The sequence below is a fragment of the Eschrichtius robustus genome, chromosome 4 (genome assembly GCF_028021215.1).
Source record: "Eschrichtius robustus isolate mEscRob2 chromosome 4, mEscRob2.pri, whole genome shotgun sequence".
In the NCBI taxonomy this organism is placed as follows: Eukaryota; Metazoa; Chordata; class Mammalia; order Artiodactyla; family Eschrichtiidae; genus Eschrichtius; species Eschrichtius robustus.
In genome coordinates, this window is record NC_090827.1 from 40841054 (window position 1) to 40858755 (window position 17702).

Genomic DNA, 17702 nt, shown 5'->3' on the forward strand with positions numbered 1-17702 from the left:
GACTCCATTAAATTTGTCAATGTTCTCAATTTCCTATATGCAAAAATATATAACCATTTACTGGACTGGATAGCGTGTAATAATACTGATTTGAGTTTGGTTTGTCCCTTGGGAAGATGCATGCAGATGAATATATAGACTTAAACTTTTTTTATACTTTTAACAAGACCTCCTGTTACACATAAAATCAGTAGTCAGCTACTTTCCTTCACGATGGTGTAGTTTTCAGCAAGATTCTGTGCGGAATTGGGTGGAGGCAAGATATCTGCTCCCAAGAAATACCCTTAATGAGAATTCCCAGTAGGGAAAAAATAACCTTTATATAACACTAAAGTGGGGAAATACACCTATAAGTATGTGCACTTGCCGTAAGATTATGCACATACATGTGCATACAGTATTTACATACCAGGATATGCTTTCGAAATGAATCGTTCATTCTGCAAGTATGAAGCTTGGGAGACAAGCCTACCAAAAACTGCCTCTTAAAAGCATTCTGAAGTTAACTTAATAATGGACTATAGAGTAGATTATTACTTGAAAGGAGAAAACTGTCTTTATTTCACAAATTTTAGAATTCTGTAATTTTTAGAGGGAAGAAGATGAGAAAGCCTCTGAACATCACTTGTCATAAACTTTAGTTCACTGATGAAGAAATGATGAAGTTACCTGTGTCTGCAGAGTAGACTCGAAAACTCTTATCCCAGAAGCCACAGAGGAGAACGTAGCGGTTGTCCGAAGTGATGACAAAGCACTGGGAATGCACTTGAATACTTTGGTCTAAAAGGTCAGTGATTTGCCTCCTGTGCATTCCTGTATTGCTGGCTATGAGAACAGAGGAAGAAAAAAAAGCCTCCTAAACCCACACGCACAAAGAAATCCCATAGTTTGTCATACTGGGGGTTGGGGCTGAGGGAGGAGAGACAATACATTCCAGGATAAGAATATCTGATCTTTAATATTCAATATAGTAATATTTGAAAAACCAAGTAGGAAAACACAATCTGATTGCTGGAAGAATACGGGTAGCCAAATTCAACAGCTCAGTATGAAATTCTGCCTAGAGGAAAGAAACAATAATACACTACAATTTTAAAATACGTAGTATACAATTCTCAGAACATGCTATCTAGCTCTTGGGCAGGACCAAACTAGATTAGAATCTCCAGATCGCATCACAGTTAGGTTTGTGTTTCTGACAATCTCATTACATCTACTGTCATGAGAATGGATTTATGTTGTGACAATCTATTACCTTTAACTTTTTGTCGCAAGGAAGAGATACTAGAATATAAATGGCATATATTTGAAATATTGTGGCATCTTGTACTACTTTGGCTTTAACAGGTCTTTAATTTGACTACATGTGAACTCCCATTTCCCCTGTTTACAGCTGCACTTGCATGTAAGGAAAGGGTAAAATGACTATTTATTAAAGATACTTGTAATTGAAGAAGTCAAAGCATAGCACACTGCCACTTTGTTACTCCTGTAAGCAATAAAACAAGCCAGTCTGGCAGTGTGTTTTCAAAGCGCTATAGAGCACCTGAGATGGGCTTTGTCACAAGGCACAAGGTCAGACACAGAGCAACATCATGCACATGTGAAGAGTAATAATCCTCCAGAAATACACTATCAAGTGTGTCATTATCAGCAAAGGAATTCTCACTGAGATGCCTTTTTTGGCATTATGAAGCCAACCAGATAGAAAGCTTTGTTGCTAGTGATCTAAGAGTTATTTAATCACCAACTTTCCAATACAAATTATGGTTCTTACACTGCTAAAGAAACTTGATCATACCAGACATGAGAACAAACAAAATAAATTTCTGCCTCTGATTATTATGTTCTTTGTACCATAGTTTGCAGTTTTTTGGGGAAAAAAATCCCATAGATGCACTATTGATAAAAATTTAAAAAAGAAATATATCTATGTTATATTCATTGTATGTAGTAACTAAGTTAATATGGCCAATTCAATAGAAGGCTCAGAAAGTAATATGGAAGAAAAAAGTGTTCAAAATGCTCTCCAGTCCTGTGCTGGAATACAGAGGAATAAAATATCCCTTGTCCTCATGGCACACGCAACACAGCAAACATATTCATGTACATGTGAAATACTGCAAAATTCTGCTAGTGTCTGACTATACAACTTAACCATGTAGGATTATTAGATAACTATTTGATAATAGGCTTCATATACTTTGGGGAGATTAATGGGCTAGAAAGTGATAGTGGTAGTAAAAAGGGCCAATTCTAGCCGAGAATCATTCCCCACCTCCTTCCACACAAAGGGAAGTTGCTGGCAGATGAAAAAAGCTTTTATGTATCATAGTGTATCATGGAGAGACATTAGCATCTCATTGCAGTGAAGCTGTGTGATACAATTTAGTTTTTTAATTCCAAGAAACCTAGCAATTAAAGACAAGATATGTAGTATTTTCTATACTGGTTACTTCAGTTCTTCATTCCACATGAAAATTATAACAATGTTTATTTTTGCCAATGTTTATATGACTTTCGCTCCTATGATACAAGCTTTCACTGGTCTTTTTGGCATGATTTCCTGGGAGGACCTAATTTGACAGATCTGGGCATGTGCATAATTTTGAATTGAATGACCACAAAGTACCCATGGGTAAAGGCTGATGCCCCTTCAGCATTCAGATGATCTATTTTCCAAATAAGTGCTTACTTATAATTTAACATTGCAACCCATCCATCCATCCATCCATCCATCCATCCATCCATCCATCCATCCATCCAATCGATATTATCTCCCAACCGCCTTTCCTTTATCTCTCTTTATTTTCTCTAGTAAACTTCCTGAGATTCCATACTGAAAGTATTTTTATTTGATGAAAATTAGGTATATTTGTCCAGATAAGCAGTCTTCAAACTGGGACATGCATATCCCTTGGGGTATAAGATTTCCCAAGGGACACACAGGCACAGATGGTTTTAAGGGAATCAATTTCTAGTTCCACAACTTTCATATGTTCTCTTGCCTGAAACAGATTTGCCTGAGAACTCTCCTGTGAGTTTTCCTTTCTTACCTCCCTTTTTGCATGCTCTTGTTCCACTAGATAGAATTTTACTATGGTGCTTTACCCCAGGGTAAAAAAATCTCTTGAGAGACAAAAAAAGGGACAATTCAAAATACTGATGTCATGCTGGAAGGTGAACGCCTAGGTATCAAATCATTCTGCAGGGCAGGTGGTTTCCAGTTCATTGTTTTCTATAAAATGGAAGGAGGATCTAATCATGCTGTCAATTGATAGATCATTAAAAATAAGTTTCAGTGATAGATTGTTAAAATGGTTATTTAATGATAGACTGTAAAAGTAATCCTTAATAATACATCACTCTGTGAATTTTGTCACATAACTCAGAAAGAGTTCAAAGATTTGAATGACCTTGTTAAAATAAGACTCTTTGCTTTCCCATCTATTTTCTTATGTGAGTAACATTCCTCAAAGCTTCCATCTACAAAAAAACCCCAAAAGATTAGAACTGTTGACAAATTCTGTCTCATTCAGCAACAAATAATGTTTATCCATGAATACATGAACAGAAAAGCCCTATTCATTCCATTAAAGCTGTATTTCCTATTTCCAATAAATATGTGTTTTATGTTCAATAATATTTATTAAAATTTAAAATTGTAATAAGTGTGTATTAATAATATTTGTAATAACTCAATGCAGATTAACTTTTTGAGCTGAGCCTTATGGTCACAGGAAATTTCAATGTTTAAATTTACATACATATTTTTATTGCTGAAAACAGTATAATAGGGTAATCAATTTTCTAAAGTTAAAATAAAATTGTGCAAGGAAAGTACAATGAAAATATAAATTCAAGATGAGAAAGGAATACGTAAAATTTTCAAATGTTAAAAGCTTTTTCATGCACTTTTTAAAACAGAAAATGCTGACTCTCAAGTGACTTTGATATTTAGATTCTACTGGATGTATTTAAAATTTTATACACTATGTCAAAAACTATAACCATTGTAACTATTTAAACTTGTGATGATGTCACATTTAAACTTTCAGATGTCAACTTAAAAATGTGTAATAAGGTACGTGGTTTTAAACAATTATTTTAGGGGATACAGGAGCAAACAGTCTGAGGACCAAGGATCTAGATCAGGGAAGAAAACTATGGCCTGCAGGCTGAATCTGGCTTGTCCCTGGTTTTGTATATAAAATTTTATTGGAGCACAGCAATGCTCAGTTGTTTATATATTGTCTGTGGCTGCTTTTGTGCTATGACAGCAGACTTAAGTAGTTGTGCCTGAGACCTCATGGCCCACAAAGCCTAAAATATTGACTATCTGGCCCTTTACCAAAGAAGTTCACCATGCCTTGTCTAAAGGGTCACAATTTCTTAAATAATTTAGACTTTATGCTATATGATATTCATTGTCAAGGTTTAAGACAAACAATGATTCTATACTTCAGAAATCAGGCTTTGAGTAGCATAGCAAATGGGTTTTATTATTTTCCTGACTCTTAAAACTTTACCCAAGTGAGCATTTAAGTTTTTAAAATATATATGGCAAATCATATCTACTCAAAGCAAAATAAGATTTAGGAACCAGGGTAGTAATTATCCTTCATATAGATAGTTACTTCTTAGATTTCTGCTTATATTTGGGGAAATGATGAAAGACTTAGTTTTGAGCTTAAGGTTACTTTAGTTCATCTTGATAATTAATCTGCAAATGGTGGTCATTTAGCTCTCCACTGAAACAATGGTGTTAAAGACAAAAGAAGGTGACATACACATAGGGAACACGTTGAATTTTAAAATAATCAATGAGCTTATTCATATGCTTTATCTAAAAACTTAAAAATACTAACAAATTTACTTGTGCCAGGGCAATTTGACAAAATTGCAGGCCAAACATCCATGCTAGTAGCATACCCCTGCAGCTAGGTAATTAAGTTTTTTATTCTAAAAGTTATTGACTAAAATCTTCAATATCAAGGCTTAACACTCTTAGTGGGGCCACATTTGAAAACCCCACTATAGGCTGAAAAATGCTAAGCTGGAGATTTCAACTAACCTACTCAAAAAGCACAACAGCAATTAAATATTCTAAGTCATCTGCTGCAGACAGTCATTTCATCCCAATGGCTCTTTCTGGTCTCCTCCTTTTTTCTTTTTTTTTCACCCTGAACAAATTTAACCTCCAATGGCAATTTATTGGGCTGTAGGACCCTAGGAAAATGAATACAAATACCTTAACACTGCCATTGGCTGGGCCATATATTTCAACTTTGAAACTGCTCTGCAATTGCACATTAATCCCCTCAGATTGAATGGAGGGTCCAGGAAGAAAGGACTGATCTCCTTTAATGATGAAACCCTGGCACTACAGTTTTATTTTTCTCAACACAGTGCTGCTAAGAACCCCACTGTTATTATGAAAATTTCCCTAGCAAAGAAGCTCCGTCACATTACTGGTCCACCAATTCATCATAACGCGCCTCGCTCCTGCTCATCAACAAGTCTGAGTGATGAAAAGATCCAATATTATCCTGACAGAACTTCATGCGCATTCTCAATCACACATTATTACAGCATCCATATTAATTTTCAGTGACACGCGTCCTAGGCCTGTTCAAATTAGGCAAACCAACGAGGGGGAGTTGATGAAATACCAGCATAGCCACAGCTCATTGCATTCCAATTTGCATGCAAATGGTTTATCAGGAAAATTCCATTCCCAGCAACCAGCAAGTGAAAAACAACTGTAATCTACACTTCAGGGCCACCATACAGAGCTTAATGAATCGCAAAGAGAGAAGGAAGTGACAGACCTATGAGGGGATCGATTTCCACTGGCAGCTGGCATGGCTGGTCTTGTACAGCACCTTGATGAGCTGGAATTCACAAACGATAAAAAAAAGCATTATTTTTCATATACTAAACTACATTAAAATGCGTAAGTCAAATCTCATGTAGAATTGTTTCTAACCTCCAAATCTCTCATACGGTTTTATAAAATTTAAACAAAAAAAATTCCAGGTGCTTCTATGGCTAGCTTATTAAACATTTATTTTAGATTAGTGCTGTTCTGAACATGTGCCATCAGCAGTGGCTCCAGTCCTAGGCCATAAGCTATAGCAGATGCTTAACTGGCAACCTCTGATTCTGCAACAAAACAAAATTAAGTGGTAAGGCGCACTGAAAACAAAATGTGACAACCATCTGCTGACTGTAGCAAATACTATTTTTTTGTTACTTCTTAAAAAGGCAGTTTGAATGCTGCAGCACAAAGGAGTCACAAAAATGTCAATTTATGATGGAGAAAGGGAAAGCTCTAAGTCAAGGACATTTAATGTTTCATCCATCACGTAAGATCAATCAATTGAAAGTTTGAATAAAAATAAAGCTATCTGCAGATAAATGTTTTAGTTAAATGCATTTGGCTGAAATGTTTTCCTAAAGATCTGATTGCAGTTTTAAAAAAACTTTTATTAATATTTAATATTTCCATAGTTTCAATTGAAAAATACTCTGAGAAGCAAGTGAGTAACAAAAATCAATCCATACTAAGAACAGTTTGTTTAATTCTCAAAATAGTTCTAAAGATTCAGATGTACTTATTTTGTGATTGAAAAGAGATTCTGTAGGCTGTTTCCCTGTGAAAAGTAGAAGGACCTGAGGGGGAGAGGGAGTGCTGTGAGAAGCAGGAGTGACCACTGGCCAGCTGTGCAACCTTAAGCAAATCAGAAGCCCCAGAATGAAGGGTTTAGAATGGATGATCTTTTTCAGCTTTGTAAATCTGAGAGTTAAATTCTCGGTCCTTTTCCAAATGATTTTCCTCCAATAACTCAGCCATTCAATCTGGTCCGCATCTGCCTTTTATAGACTCATAAGCATTTAAACTACTGCTTGGTTGGTATCAGAGCTCTGCTTAATATCATCAGATACTAAGATTAAGATGATATTACTATCATCAGATTTTAAGAAGTCTTTCTGACTGTCCTTGAGGGGCTGAAAATAAAAATGGGATACATTCCAATGTGTTCATTAGATTAATTCTACATTTCTGATGTTAGCACTTCCCCTGTTAGTAAATGCCAACTTTTCAAGGATTTTTCAATGCTCTTTTGGAAGATCATTAATACTGATAAAATAACCTGAGTAAGTACAATATTAGCACTAAAAATTAGAGTTGAGTATATATAAGACATTAAAGTAGATGAAAAAAGGAAGGCATATGACTCCCTCTTTTACTGAAGGTATTGTCTTTGCTGATTACTAGCTCTACCAGTAAAGAAATCACAGGGCACATATAGGGAATCATCAGGGAAAATGCACCACAGCCTCTGATTTACCCAACAGGGCCATTTACTTCCAGTAATACCAGTGCCAATCAACACTAATACCTTGAGAAGTTTTCTCTACAACTTTGAGAATCTGGGATCATAGAAACATTAAAACCAAACTGTCAGTGAAAGAGATTTAGGAGGTTAACTATCTTTGGTCATGCCTCAAATCCCAGTTCTGCCACTAACTGCCTGTGTGACCTTGGGCAAGTTATGTCGTCTCGGTGTTTCAGATTCCTGCTCTGTAAAATAGGTTAGATGGGTTAGGTTGAACCACATGAAATCACCAATACCTGGCTTTCTGACCTACAGAAATGGCAATTTCAACCTAAATACAGAACCTACATCCTAAGGTTGTTGAGGGGATTCAGTGAGTTAATACGTGCGAAGTGATTAAAACAGTATTCAGAACCTACAAAATGCTCTATAAACATTAGGTGCCATTATTTTATTGTTTCAGACGCTCTGCAAGGTCCTTTGAGTGAGATGGAAGGATAAAGATGATTTTTCCCCTAAATCAGGACTCAGACACTGCATTGACAGGAGCTAGCTGTCTAATGAACAAGCTATGGAAATCATAGAATCTCAGAAAAGAACCAGAATCTAAACTAAAAAAAACTGCAACATGAATTTGATATTCATTGAAAAAAAAGCTGTTAGGAAGTTTTGACATTTGTTTTAAATCAAGGCATACTGACAGGTGAAGGCAGCACAACATAGGATGAAAGACCAGATTTATGTAAATAAACATACCTGAAATGAGGCACAGATTTAATAAAATGGATGCTTAATATTTTTAGGTGTAGGTGTACTGAGAATTGGAGATCACAGTGTAGAAAGAGAATCACCTGTGTATTTCCATATGTTATCATTCTTTGTAATTTATCTGGTGAAGAGTTGTCGTACTATAAAGCCAGAGGATGGGGACAAAAACCACCAGTGACACGAGGTACAGACCCTAAGAAAGCCCACTAGGGAGAATTCTAGGCAAAGAACTGGCAAAACATATGCAGTCTCCCAAGCTCTTATCTTACAGAAAAGTGAGCTTGGGCTCAGAGCAGGTGGACGTACCATATGTGGTACTCCAGCAGAGGGACGCTGCCCCTAAATCACTTTACAGATCTATAGAAAAGTGGGCAGTAGGGAAGAGAACAGCTGACAATCAAGTACTGATACTACGGGGAGCCCAGGGAAATGGGCTTGCTCCAAAGGGGAGTGTCAGGAGCTCAGTCATCAGTGCTGAGGGAGGGAGCCTAACGACTAAGCATCAGCTGGAGACCTAGCAGCCCTCTGGTTGAGCCAGTTCAGGTCCTGCCGAGCTAGCTCATTGCTAGGCTAAGACTCAAGATAGCGGTGGAGAGTGCTCAGGGCTTTCTGGCAGTTGAAAAGTTTTGTCTCTCCTCACATGCACTGTCACTCTGTTTAAACTGAAGAGGTTCTCAGAGCCACCACAGCCAGCCACCCAGATTAAGCATGGTTTGGCGGGGGCCCTTAGGCCACACACACTGGTGCTTTTGCCAAGCTCTAAGGGTAACTGCACACAGCAGAGGTAGATCCTCTGGTGTGCATGACAGAACACACCGTCAGCATGTTCTTCTTCTAATGAGTGGTATTTAGAGAAAGAAAGAAACAAAAAAGAAATCACAGTTGTTAATCAAATTATAATCTTTGGTCCCAAAATATAAGTATGTTATTTGCATACACATTTACCTCTGTAAGATATGTTCGTTTGAAGAAAAGGGACTAAAAGGGCCTAATAATAGAGATACTATACCTGCCTCGATTTTTACCTTCTCTACTGTTATGAAATCTATTCTCTAATCAAATATCACCATTCATTTCATTTCTAATGGCCAGGAAAATGGCTATATTTAAGAAATTCTGATACGAACCACAGATTCGTCATGATGCGTATCTTATTACATTCTTAAACATAGTTATTAGTGCACCTACTTTTTGTTTGAACATCAATTCAATCCTGTTCCATTCTAAAATCTCTTGCATTTAATTTGGCATGAAGCCCTTGTTCAAGAATTTATATTTGTGCAACCATTTCAGGTATTATAATGGGTAATGCTTTATGCACATTTTACAGATTTAATAACAAGTTAACAGACTATTAAAATCTATCTTTTAAAATTCCCTACCTAAAACAATGGCTTGGGAAAAAAAGCCTATAATCTCCAGGACTTTAAAAGATTTTCCTTCTGTAAAAAAAGAATTTCTAACTAGTGGCCAAAAGGAACAGTGCTAAATCCAGATCCCAACATTCCTGTTCTAATGAGAGACAATAAATCACAGAGGGGTGATCATAAAATTTGAGTCAGAAAACTTGGGTTCAAACCTGGCTCTGCCACTGACTTGCCATATGTGATACTGAACAAGGCAAGCTCCCTGGGGCTCAGTATCTTCACTGATAAAATGTGGGCCTAGACTGGACGAACTCTCATGTCTCTTCAAATTTTGACTGTTTGTGATTCTGATGGTTATTTCAGTATCTTGCCATTAGTTACCCTAATTATTCAGCACTTAATGAAAGAACAGAATGTACTTATGGGGTTGTAATATTTTAGCTGGGTAATTTAAGTGCTCTTTTTTCTATCATCCACAACAAATACTTCCATGCCATGAACAAAAAGGCACATATTAGACAATCAGAAGTGTTTATTGAGCAAATGAATAAGTGGAAAAAAGAGGAACACCTGATAAATAAATACATACTATTTATGGACACAATATAGAATACCATTATGTGAGAAATAGTATTTATCTCCAAGGAATAAAGACAAACCACCAGATGCCAAAGAAGAGTTTATGTTTTAACTTTTGTATTATACGCCTCAGAGGGAACTTCTTTAAACCTTTCAAAGTATGTTTAATTTTGATTCAGACTAATGCTCGAAAGCTAAAAAGCTTAAATGTTGAGATATAATATATTTAGGTGGATATTAAAATATCTTTATACAGTGTTCAGCGGTTACACTAGGCCTTATAAAGGTACTTCTTTACTTACCCGGAAGGTTGTGCCACTTGTTCACGGCAAACAGCCTGTTAGCAGTGACTGTGATCACAGCGGGAGTGGCCAACCCAGGCTGGGTGTTGGCCGCCACGTGAGTGACAGGGGAGTTGGAGGGGAACTTGAGAACCATGATAACATCCTGCTGAGCTTGGTCTGTGAACATCAATGGACTCTGCAGGAGGAGATACTGTTGAGTGGGCAAGACAAGATCCAAATATAGGAAGGAAAAGACAAGGAGAGACAAGAAAGAAAGGGTGCAGGAAAAGAACAGGGAAGACCATGTTAACACAAGTTGCAAGTGAGAGCACAGCGAAGCAGAAAGGCTTATAGAAACAGCAATTAGTATTTGTTTGGTTTTCATGTATGTCATTAGTTGAATTTCTAGGTGACTGAAGTAAACTACATTAACAGAAACACTTTAAAAATCCATAAACTTTATTAACTCCCTTCCCCACCCAATTCCCATGAAGAACTAAAAGAATGATTTGATTTCAATTCTAAATAGGCAAAGTATTGGGGATTGTGTTAAACCATTCCAATTGCTATTATGTGTCAAGTATTGATACAAAAGAGAAAAAAAAAAGGAATGAGAATAGGCAATAGGCACAAAAGCAAGCCACGGTAATTTCCAAAGATCATCAAAAGTTGTGTTGAGTTAGCATGAAGATTTTGACAACTAAATAATGAGATAATTAATTAACAAATATATTTAAAAATAATAGTTGTACAGCATGCATGTATTATTATAGTAGAGAAATAATTTATGAACGTAATACACAAACTTAATTATAAAGGTGTTTCAAAGCAATGCATAATTAAATGTACTTGTAAAAACAATATATTTATATAGTGTACCAAGTCATAAACACTACCCTATTATAATGCAAATGCCACTGCTTTCTGCTGCAGCTAAGGATAAAGAGAAATAGCTAGATGCCCCCCTCCCTCTTGGTAAAGAAACTAAAGCTCAAGACTTTTGATTTCTCCTTTGAAAAGCAAAAAGTAACTGAAAATGTTAAACAAAACATTGTCTGTTCTAATAACTAGCAAGAAAATAAATCTGGAAGACTACTAAGATTTAGAACATTCTTACAAACCATATGTCATAATCTGAGACATACATAACACCACTCTGATTTATTGGCTTTATTTATACTTTGTGGTAGTATGCTATCATGCAGTAATTGCACTGTGCATTTTCAGCAAATCTCCTCTACCATGTCTATTTTCTAATAGCTGATTAGTATCATTCAGAATCGAAACACTTTGATGAAGTGCTTCTGGCTGCTTTCCTCTTGCCATATTTCAAAACACCAGGTATATGTAAGTGTGTAGGCACATATATTTAACACGTATTTATTCAGAGCTGCTAATAAAAAATTAAATACATTTGCATTTTTATTATCAGTGCTTTTTAAAAAAAGTTATTAAGAGTACTTAGAAAAACATATTGCACTAAGAATTCCTATTTGCACTCTTTGCATAAAGGTGTAAATAAAGGCAACTAATAAGCTACCCAGACACCCTTCTAAGCAAGTGGCTAAAAGCCAATCAATATTATGAGTTAATCCTCCCTGGATGCTCATTCAATTAAAGGTGTCAGTAATGCCTCATCTGATGTGGCCTCAATTAAATCCAACTATCTGATGGTGTGAAAACACAGGGGGATACAGCAACAGCAGCAAAACCAGACAAATAGGCAGCCTTCGTGTGCCTGCTAATTACTACACCTGGTGTATATTATGGCGCATGCACTTAACGCAGCACGAGGTGGCTTTAATTTCTGCTACATTCGTGTGTGCGTGTGTGTGTGTGTGCTGCAGTGATGGTTGATGAGGGAACACATCTGAATGGTAGTAAAAAACAATTAATAACATTTGGGTCTTTGATTTTTCAAACCTCTGATATCAATAAGTAACCTTTCCTATACAGAGAACCTCTTACACAGTTTTAAGGAATTCTGTGAAATTGGGTAAAAATGAGAAACAGTCAGCCAACCACAAAATATCCTATAAGCTAGCTTTGATGGAGTTCTGGGAAAAGGAAACGAATGTCATTTCAGAACACCAAGCCTTACTCTTCAACTGCGTAGGTTTTTTAAAAAAATAATATTTACTAAAGTCAATTTATAAACTCTGAGAAAGTCAGACTAAAACATACATCATGAAGTCTCACTGAAAGGAAGTTGATACATATTTCTGAGCTTAACAGCTCATGTTGTAAATACAATTAGGCTCAAATTGAATAATTCCAATGTTTATGCCCTTAAAAAAACACAGGAAAATCTCTAACGTATAGGAAGAATGTCTTGTTTACACAGTGCCTCTAGTGGCCATCTCTTAGCCACATGGCAAGGACAAGCCCTTTTCCATAGAAAGCCGCAGGCACCATATCCAGAACCGTCCCCTGCATCCTTCCAACAAGCTGTCTCTCCGGCTGTTCCTGTGCATTTCATCCTGACTAGAGCTCCCAGTGCAGGCAAGTAGCAGGAAACTCTCGGGGGCACCATCACATCCTTGGCTAGTGAGTATGGAATAAGGAACACTAGAAATAAAAAAAAGCCCAGCCCAGCATACTGGGCTAGTCTAGAGCCACAGTAACAGCTATGGATGAGCGGGACAACTGGTCAAATAGGGGCAAGAGAAAAAACCCTCATCCAATCCTGGGTGCCTCTGCGAGCCCAGTATGAGGTAGAAGTAGGAAATTGCTAGCCAGATTTCATTCGGTTTTCCCAGATTAAGTATGCACTCGTTGACAACTCTGGTTTCTTTCTCACACACCTTTCTTTCCCACCCACATATGTATAAGAGGAAAAGCACAATTTGCACAGGTCTGAAAAGGAGTTCAGGTATTCGATTCAGAGGATGAGGATAATGGGAGAGATGGCCTCCCATCCTCAAATAAGCATGTGCCTTCCCAGCCTTGCCACCCTCGGGACAGTAAAGCTGATCTGCCGCAGTGAACCAGTCATCCTTTTGCCATGGAGGGAGGCTTGGCAGTAGGAACTCCCTCTTGGTCCCAGTGACCAAGGCTGTGCCGTGACCCAGGTAGAAAGTCAGTGGAGCAGTGGAGGTGCTTCCAATAGCCAGCACCGCAGCAGTCTGCATCTCATTGACAAGCTATTACTAAAACTAATTCCAAACCCCACACATAAATCATTCTTACTATTTTTATGGCATTATCTTCCATTGTTCTTGCCAAATGTTCGTTTTTTGTGTAGTCTTTTCACTAAAGCTACCCTTTATGTTCTTTTAAATATGATTTCACCTGCTTAAAAACACTGAGGGGAAAAGGTGATGCAAACAATTTTTTAAATGCTTGTAGTTTATAATAATGGTCAATTCATATAGAGAAGGAAGGGGGAAAAAAGACTTGGAAGAAGAAAGAAGATGACAAAGAGGGCAAAAGGGGAAAAGACACAAAGAAGAAGGAAATATGGAAAGAGAAAGGAAGAAAGAGAAAGAGGGTCAGAGGCAGAGAGGACCACATCTGTATCCCTGGCCCTCTTGGCATCTAACAAAATTCTACCATTCTAAGCCACAACATGGAATCAGAATCCATTTTAAATTATTCAGGGACTTCCCTGGTGGCACAGTGGTTAAGAATCTGCCTGTCAATGCAGGCGACATGGGTTCGAGCCCTGGTCCGGGAAGATCCCACATGCCGCGGAGCAAGTAAGCCCGCGAGCCACAACTACTGAGCCCATGAGCCACAACTACTGAAGCCCGCGTGCCTAGAGCTGATGCTCCGCAACAAGAGAAGCCACCACAATGAGAAGCCCACGCGCCGCAATGAAGAGTAGCCCCCGCTCGCCACAACTAGAGAAAGCCTGTGCCCAGCAACAAAGACCCGACGCAGCCAAAAATAAATAAATAAATAAATAAATAAATAAATAAAAATTATTCATTACATTTATGGAAATAGACGTTATATCCCCTACTCTGAATTTAAAACGGTAATGAGCAACCTGTTTTATTGAGGGACAATTCAAGAAAAAATATAATACCTATCGCCTGTAGTTTTAAAATATGATTTTTGTCATGCCATTCAGTATTTGTTCCTACGTTGAATTTTCTTTATCGTTAAAGTATTTCCCCCTGAAATTTCAGGAACCATAAAAGAGGAACAGCCACATATTTTACAGCTCTAGTCTATTTCCCTACTCCTGATTCTGGGCTGGCCTCTGACTGACTTGCTTTTGACCAATAGAATGCGGCATAAACAGTGTTACGCACGTTCAAAAGCAAGCTTCAAGAAGTCATGCCGAAGCGTTCTCCTGGAACACGGCTCCCACCATGGGAGTGGCCCGGGCGAACTTCCTTGATGATGAAAGACCACGTGGAAAGAGCGGTCTGGCGTCTCAGCACCTGCCCCAGCAGTCCGTGAGGGAGCCAAGGTGAAAGACAAGAAATGCCCATCTGTCCCTCAGAATCACAGGAAATATAAATCACTGTTTTATGCACTAAGCTTTGGATGTATAGTATACCATCATCGTCATCATCGTTTTTTCCTCCAAGGTCCCTGACTCTCAGTAACATTTCCTACATATTAGGATTACTTCCCAAACTGAAATTCCCAAACTGAAAAACATATTGGGATGTAAAGAATAAACACAATAGGAAAACTAATCTAGACACTCATAGGGTCAAACCAGAAAAGTTATCCATCCCATGTCTGGAGATTCTGTCCTAGAGTGAGGGTATGAGACAATTATGGACCTTTTAATTCTGCAACACAGAGCACAACCTGATGAAATACTAGAGCGCTGGAGCAATGTCTGCTTCCCGAAGACTGCAGGAGGACAGGCCACGTTTGCTGGCTGTTAGCAAGTTCACAAACAGTGCATAAGAAGAACAGGCCCAGATGTGGTGGAGAATCTCAAGCACAATGAAAAACAGTTATGAATGTCAAGCAGGGTCTCAAATAGAAGCAAGAAATGAGGAGAGTGCAGGCAGCACTTACCGCTTGCATGGCAGAACCTCTGGGAGGATGGGGCTCTATGAGGAGCTGAGAAGGCGTCTGCCCAAAACTTCGGATTTGTGCTTCGACAGCCTGGAAAAGGCACGGGCAAGTTTGAGGGTTAAGAGGTGCTAATTACAGGCAAAAGAACCACAACTGTCACCTGAAAATGTCATTCCATACTTCTGGCTTGTTTCATGTTGGAAATCAACCTTGTATTTTCACAGTGGGGCTAAGCACCTGGTAGGGCATTGAGGGTGAGGTCATTCTTCACTACCGTGGAAGCCGTTCCTACAAAACCCTGCAAAACTTTCTCATCTTGCTCAGTGATAGGAAACAGAAACCAGCTATTACAATCAGAAATTGTCCTTTTTGGCTTCATCTCTGTTTTCTTGCATTTTTTCCCCTGCTTGCATCATCCCTGATGACTAAAGCTAATCTTTTACAGGTATAGAGAAAACCTACTGCTGCTTTGATTCTAGGCCCCATCTCACCCTGGGAAGTAGAAAAAAGAAACCCAGCACCTGTGAAAATCGCTTGATGCTATTACTTTTGAAGAGCATTATTGCTGACAGTCTCTTTGAACCTAAGTGGCTAAACAACAAAGTAAAAGCCATATGTTGTATCCAAGCATGAGAGGGTTAACCCGGGGACTGACCAAACACAAGAAACATGTGTGTGCGCCGTTTTCGAAAGATGTGTGCCTGTGCCCTTTGTCGCGCGCTTCCGACCACGGCTCTTCCTGTACACCCAGCAGAGATGCTCACTTCCCAACCTCATCAAGGAAAGCTGTTAAATGCCAGATGCGGTCACTGTCTGTAATGATTTTATTTGTTTACTTGTTTATGCCTGTCTCCTCCCACTAAAATACAAGATCCATGAGAGCGAGGACCTTACCTCTCTTCTTCACTCTTAGATCCCTAAATTGGGTGAATGAATAAATGCTATAGTATGTGTGAGGGGACAGAAGGAAGCAAAGATACATAAAGATGACCTCAACACCCCACACAGTCAGTATTCTTAACTTCTGGGCTAAAAGGATGAAAAAAACCTCTTTGTAAGGGAATATATGTTCATCATGCTATTTTTTAATCCTTAAGAAAATGAGTATTCAATTATTATATGCTCTACAGGACTGTAGGCAATTAATAAATCATAAACAGGGAAATATAATCATTATCCAGTATTAGTTTCCTTTTTTTATTTGATAAGGATACCATTAGTAGTCCTTTACAATGACCTTTGAAGAAACGATGATAGCAATTCATTCATTTATGCATTCAACCATAATCGTCAACTATGTATACAGCAGTATTAGGTGTCAATGTTTCTGCCCTTAAAGAAAGTATCCCTAATATAGAAAGCAGGGCATGTACTTGGATGGTTGAATAACAGTTTGATGCAGTCAGTCCAATAAATTCAAGGAATGCACTATGACTTGCTTAGGCAGAAAAGACTGGAAAGCACCTCTGTGAAAGCTGAGTGTTACGGTGGAAGCAGCACAGGCTTTGAAGTCGCACGGACCATGTGCAAATCCTGACTGCACACCACTTAAAAGCTATGTGACCTAGGGCAAGTCATTCAACCTAAGTTTCAATTTTCTTCCTGTAAAATGTGGATAATAGTACCAACCTCATAGTGTTATATTAATGAATAAATGATATATATGTAAAAAACACAGTGAAGTGCTTATTAGTAGAGATTAGACCCTCAAAATGCAGCCAACAAATACTCATTGAGGGGCTTCCCTGGTGGCGCAGTGGTTAAGAATCCACCTGCCAATGCTGGGGACAGGGGTTTGAGCCCTGGCCCGGGAAGATCCCACATGCTGCGGAGCAACTAAGCCCGTGCGTCACAACTACTGAAGCCCACCTGCCACAACTACTGAAGGCCACACACCTGGAGCCTGTGCTCCACAATGAAGAGCAGCCCCCACTCCACGCAACTAGAGAAAGCCCGCGCACAGCAATGAAGACCCAAAGGAGCAAGATAGATAAATAAATAAATAAATAAATTTATATTAAAAAAAATACTCATTGAGGGCTGCTAACAACACCAATAACAAATATTTATTTAGTACTTATTATTGCCAGGAACTTTTCTAAGTGATTTTACTATCTTATATCACTTAATCTTTAAATTGTATGATGTGAGTACTTTACTATATCCATTTTATAGATAAGGAAAATAACGCACAAAGAACTTAAGTATCTTGTCCAAGGTCACAAGGTAATTAAATGGCAGACTCAAAATGTGCACCCCAGCAGCTTGATTCTAGAGCTCATATGCTCAACCATTAAGCTACTCTTTCTCCTTATCTGTTGCCAGGGACTATGCCAGGGCCTAGCGATAAGACTGAGCACACAAAAAACATGAGC

The 17702-nt window shown here is 38.2% G+C and overlaps 1 protein-coding gene across 3 annotated transcripts in view; it reads right to left on the reverse strand.

Annotated features, from left to right (window-relative positions):
* The window catches only part of LRBA (LPS responsive beige-like anchor protein), a 750846-nt gene that overhangs the window by 34246 nt on the left and 698898 nt on the right, over positions 1-17702 (reverse strand). For 2 of the 3 annotated variants that reach the window (XM_068542607.1, XM_068542606.1), the window contains exons 49-52: positions 15328-15417; positions 10360-10552; positions 5832-5894; positions 670-825 (exon numbers count right to left, since the gene is read on the reverse strand). In XM_068542607.1, the coding sequence (XP_068398708.1) occupies positions 670-825; positions 5832-5894; positions 10360-10552; positions 15328-15417 (502 nt within the window). The remainder of the gene's footprint in view (positions 1-669; positions 826-5831; positions 5895-10359; positions 10553-15327; positions 15418-17702) is intronic. The other variant, XM_068542608.1, reaches the window with a different exon arrangement.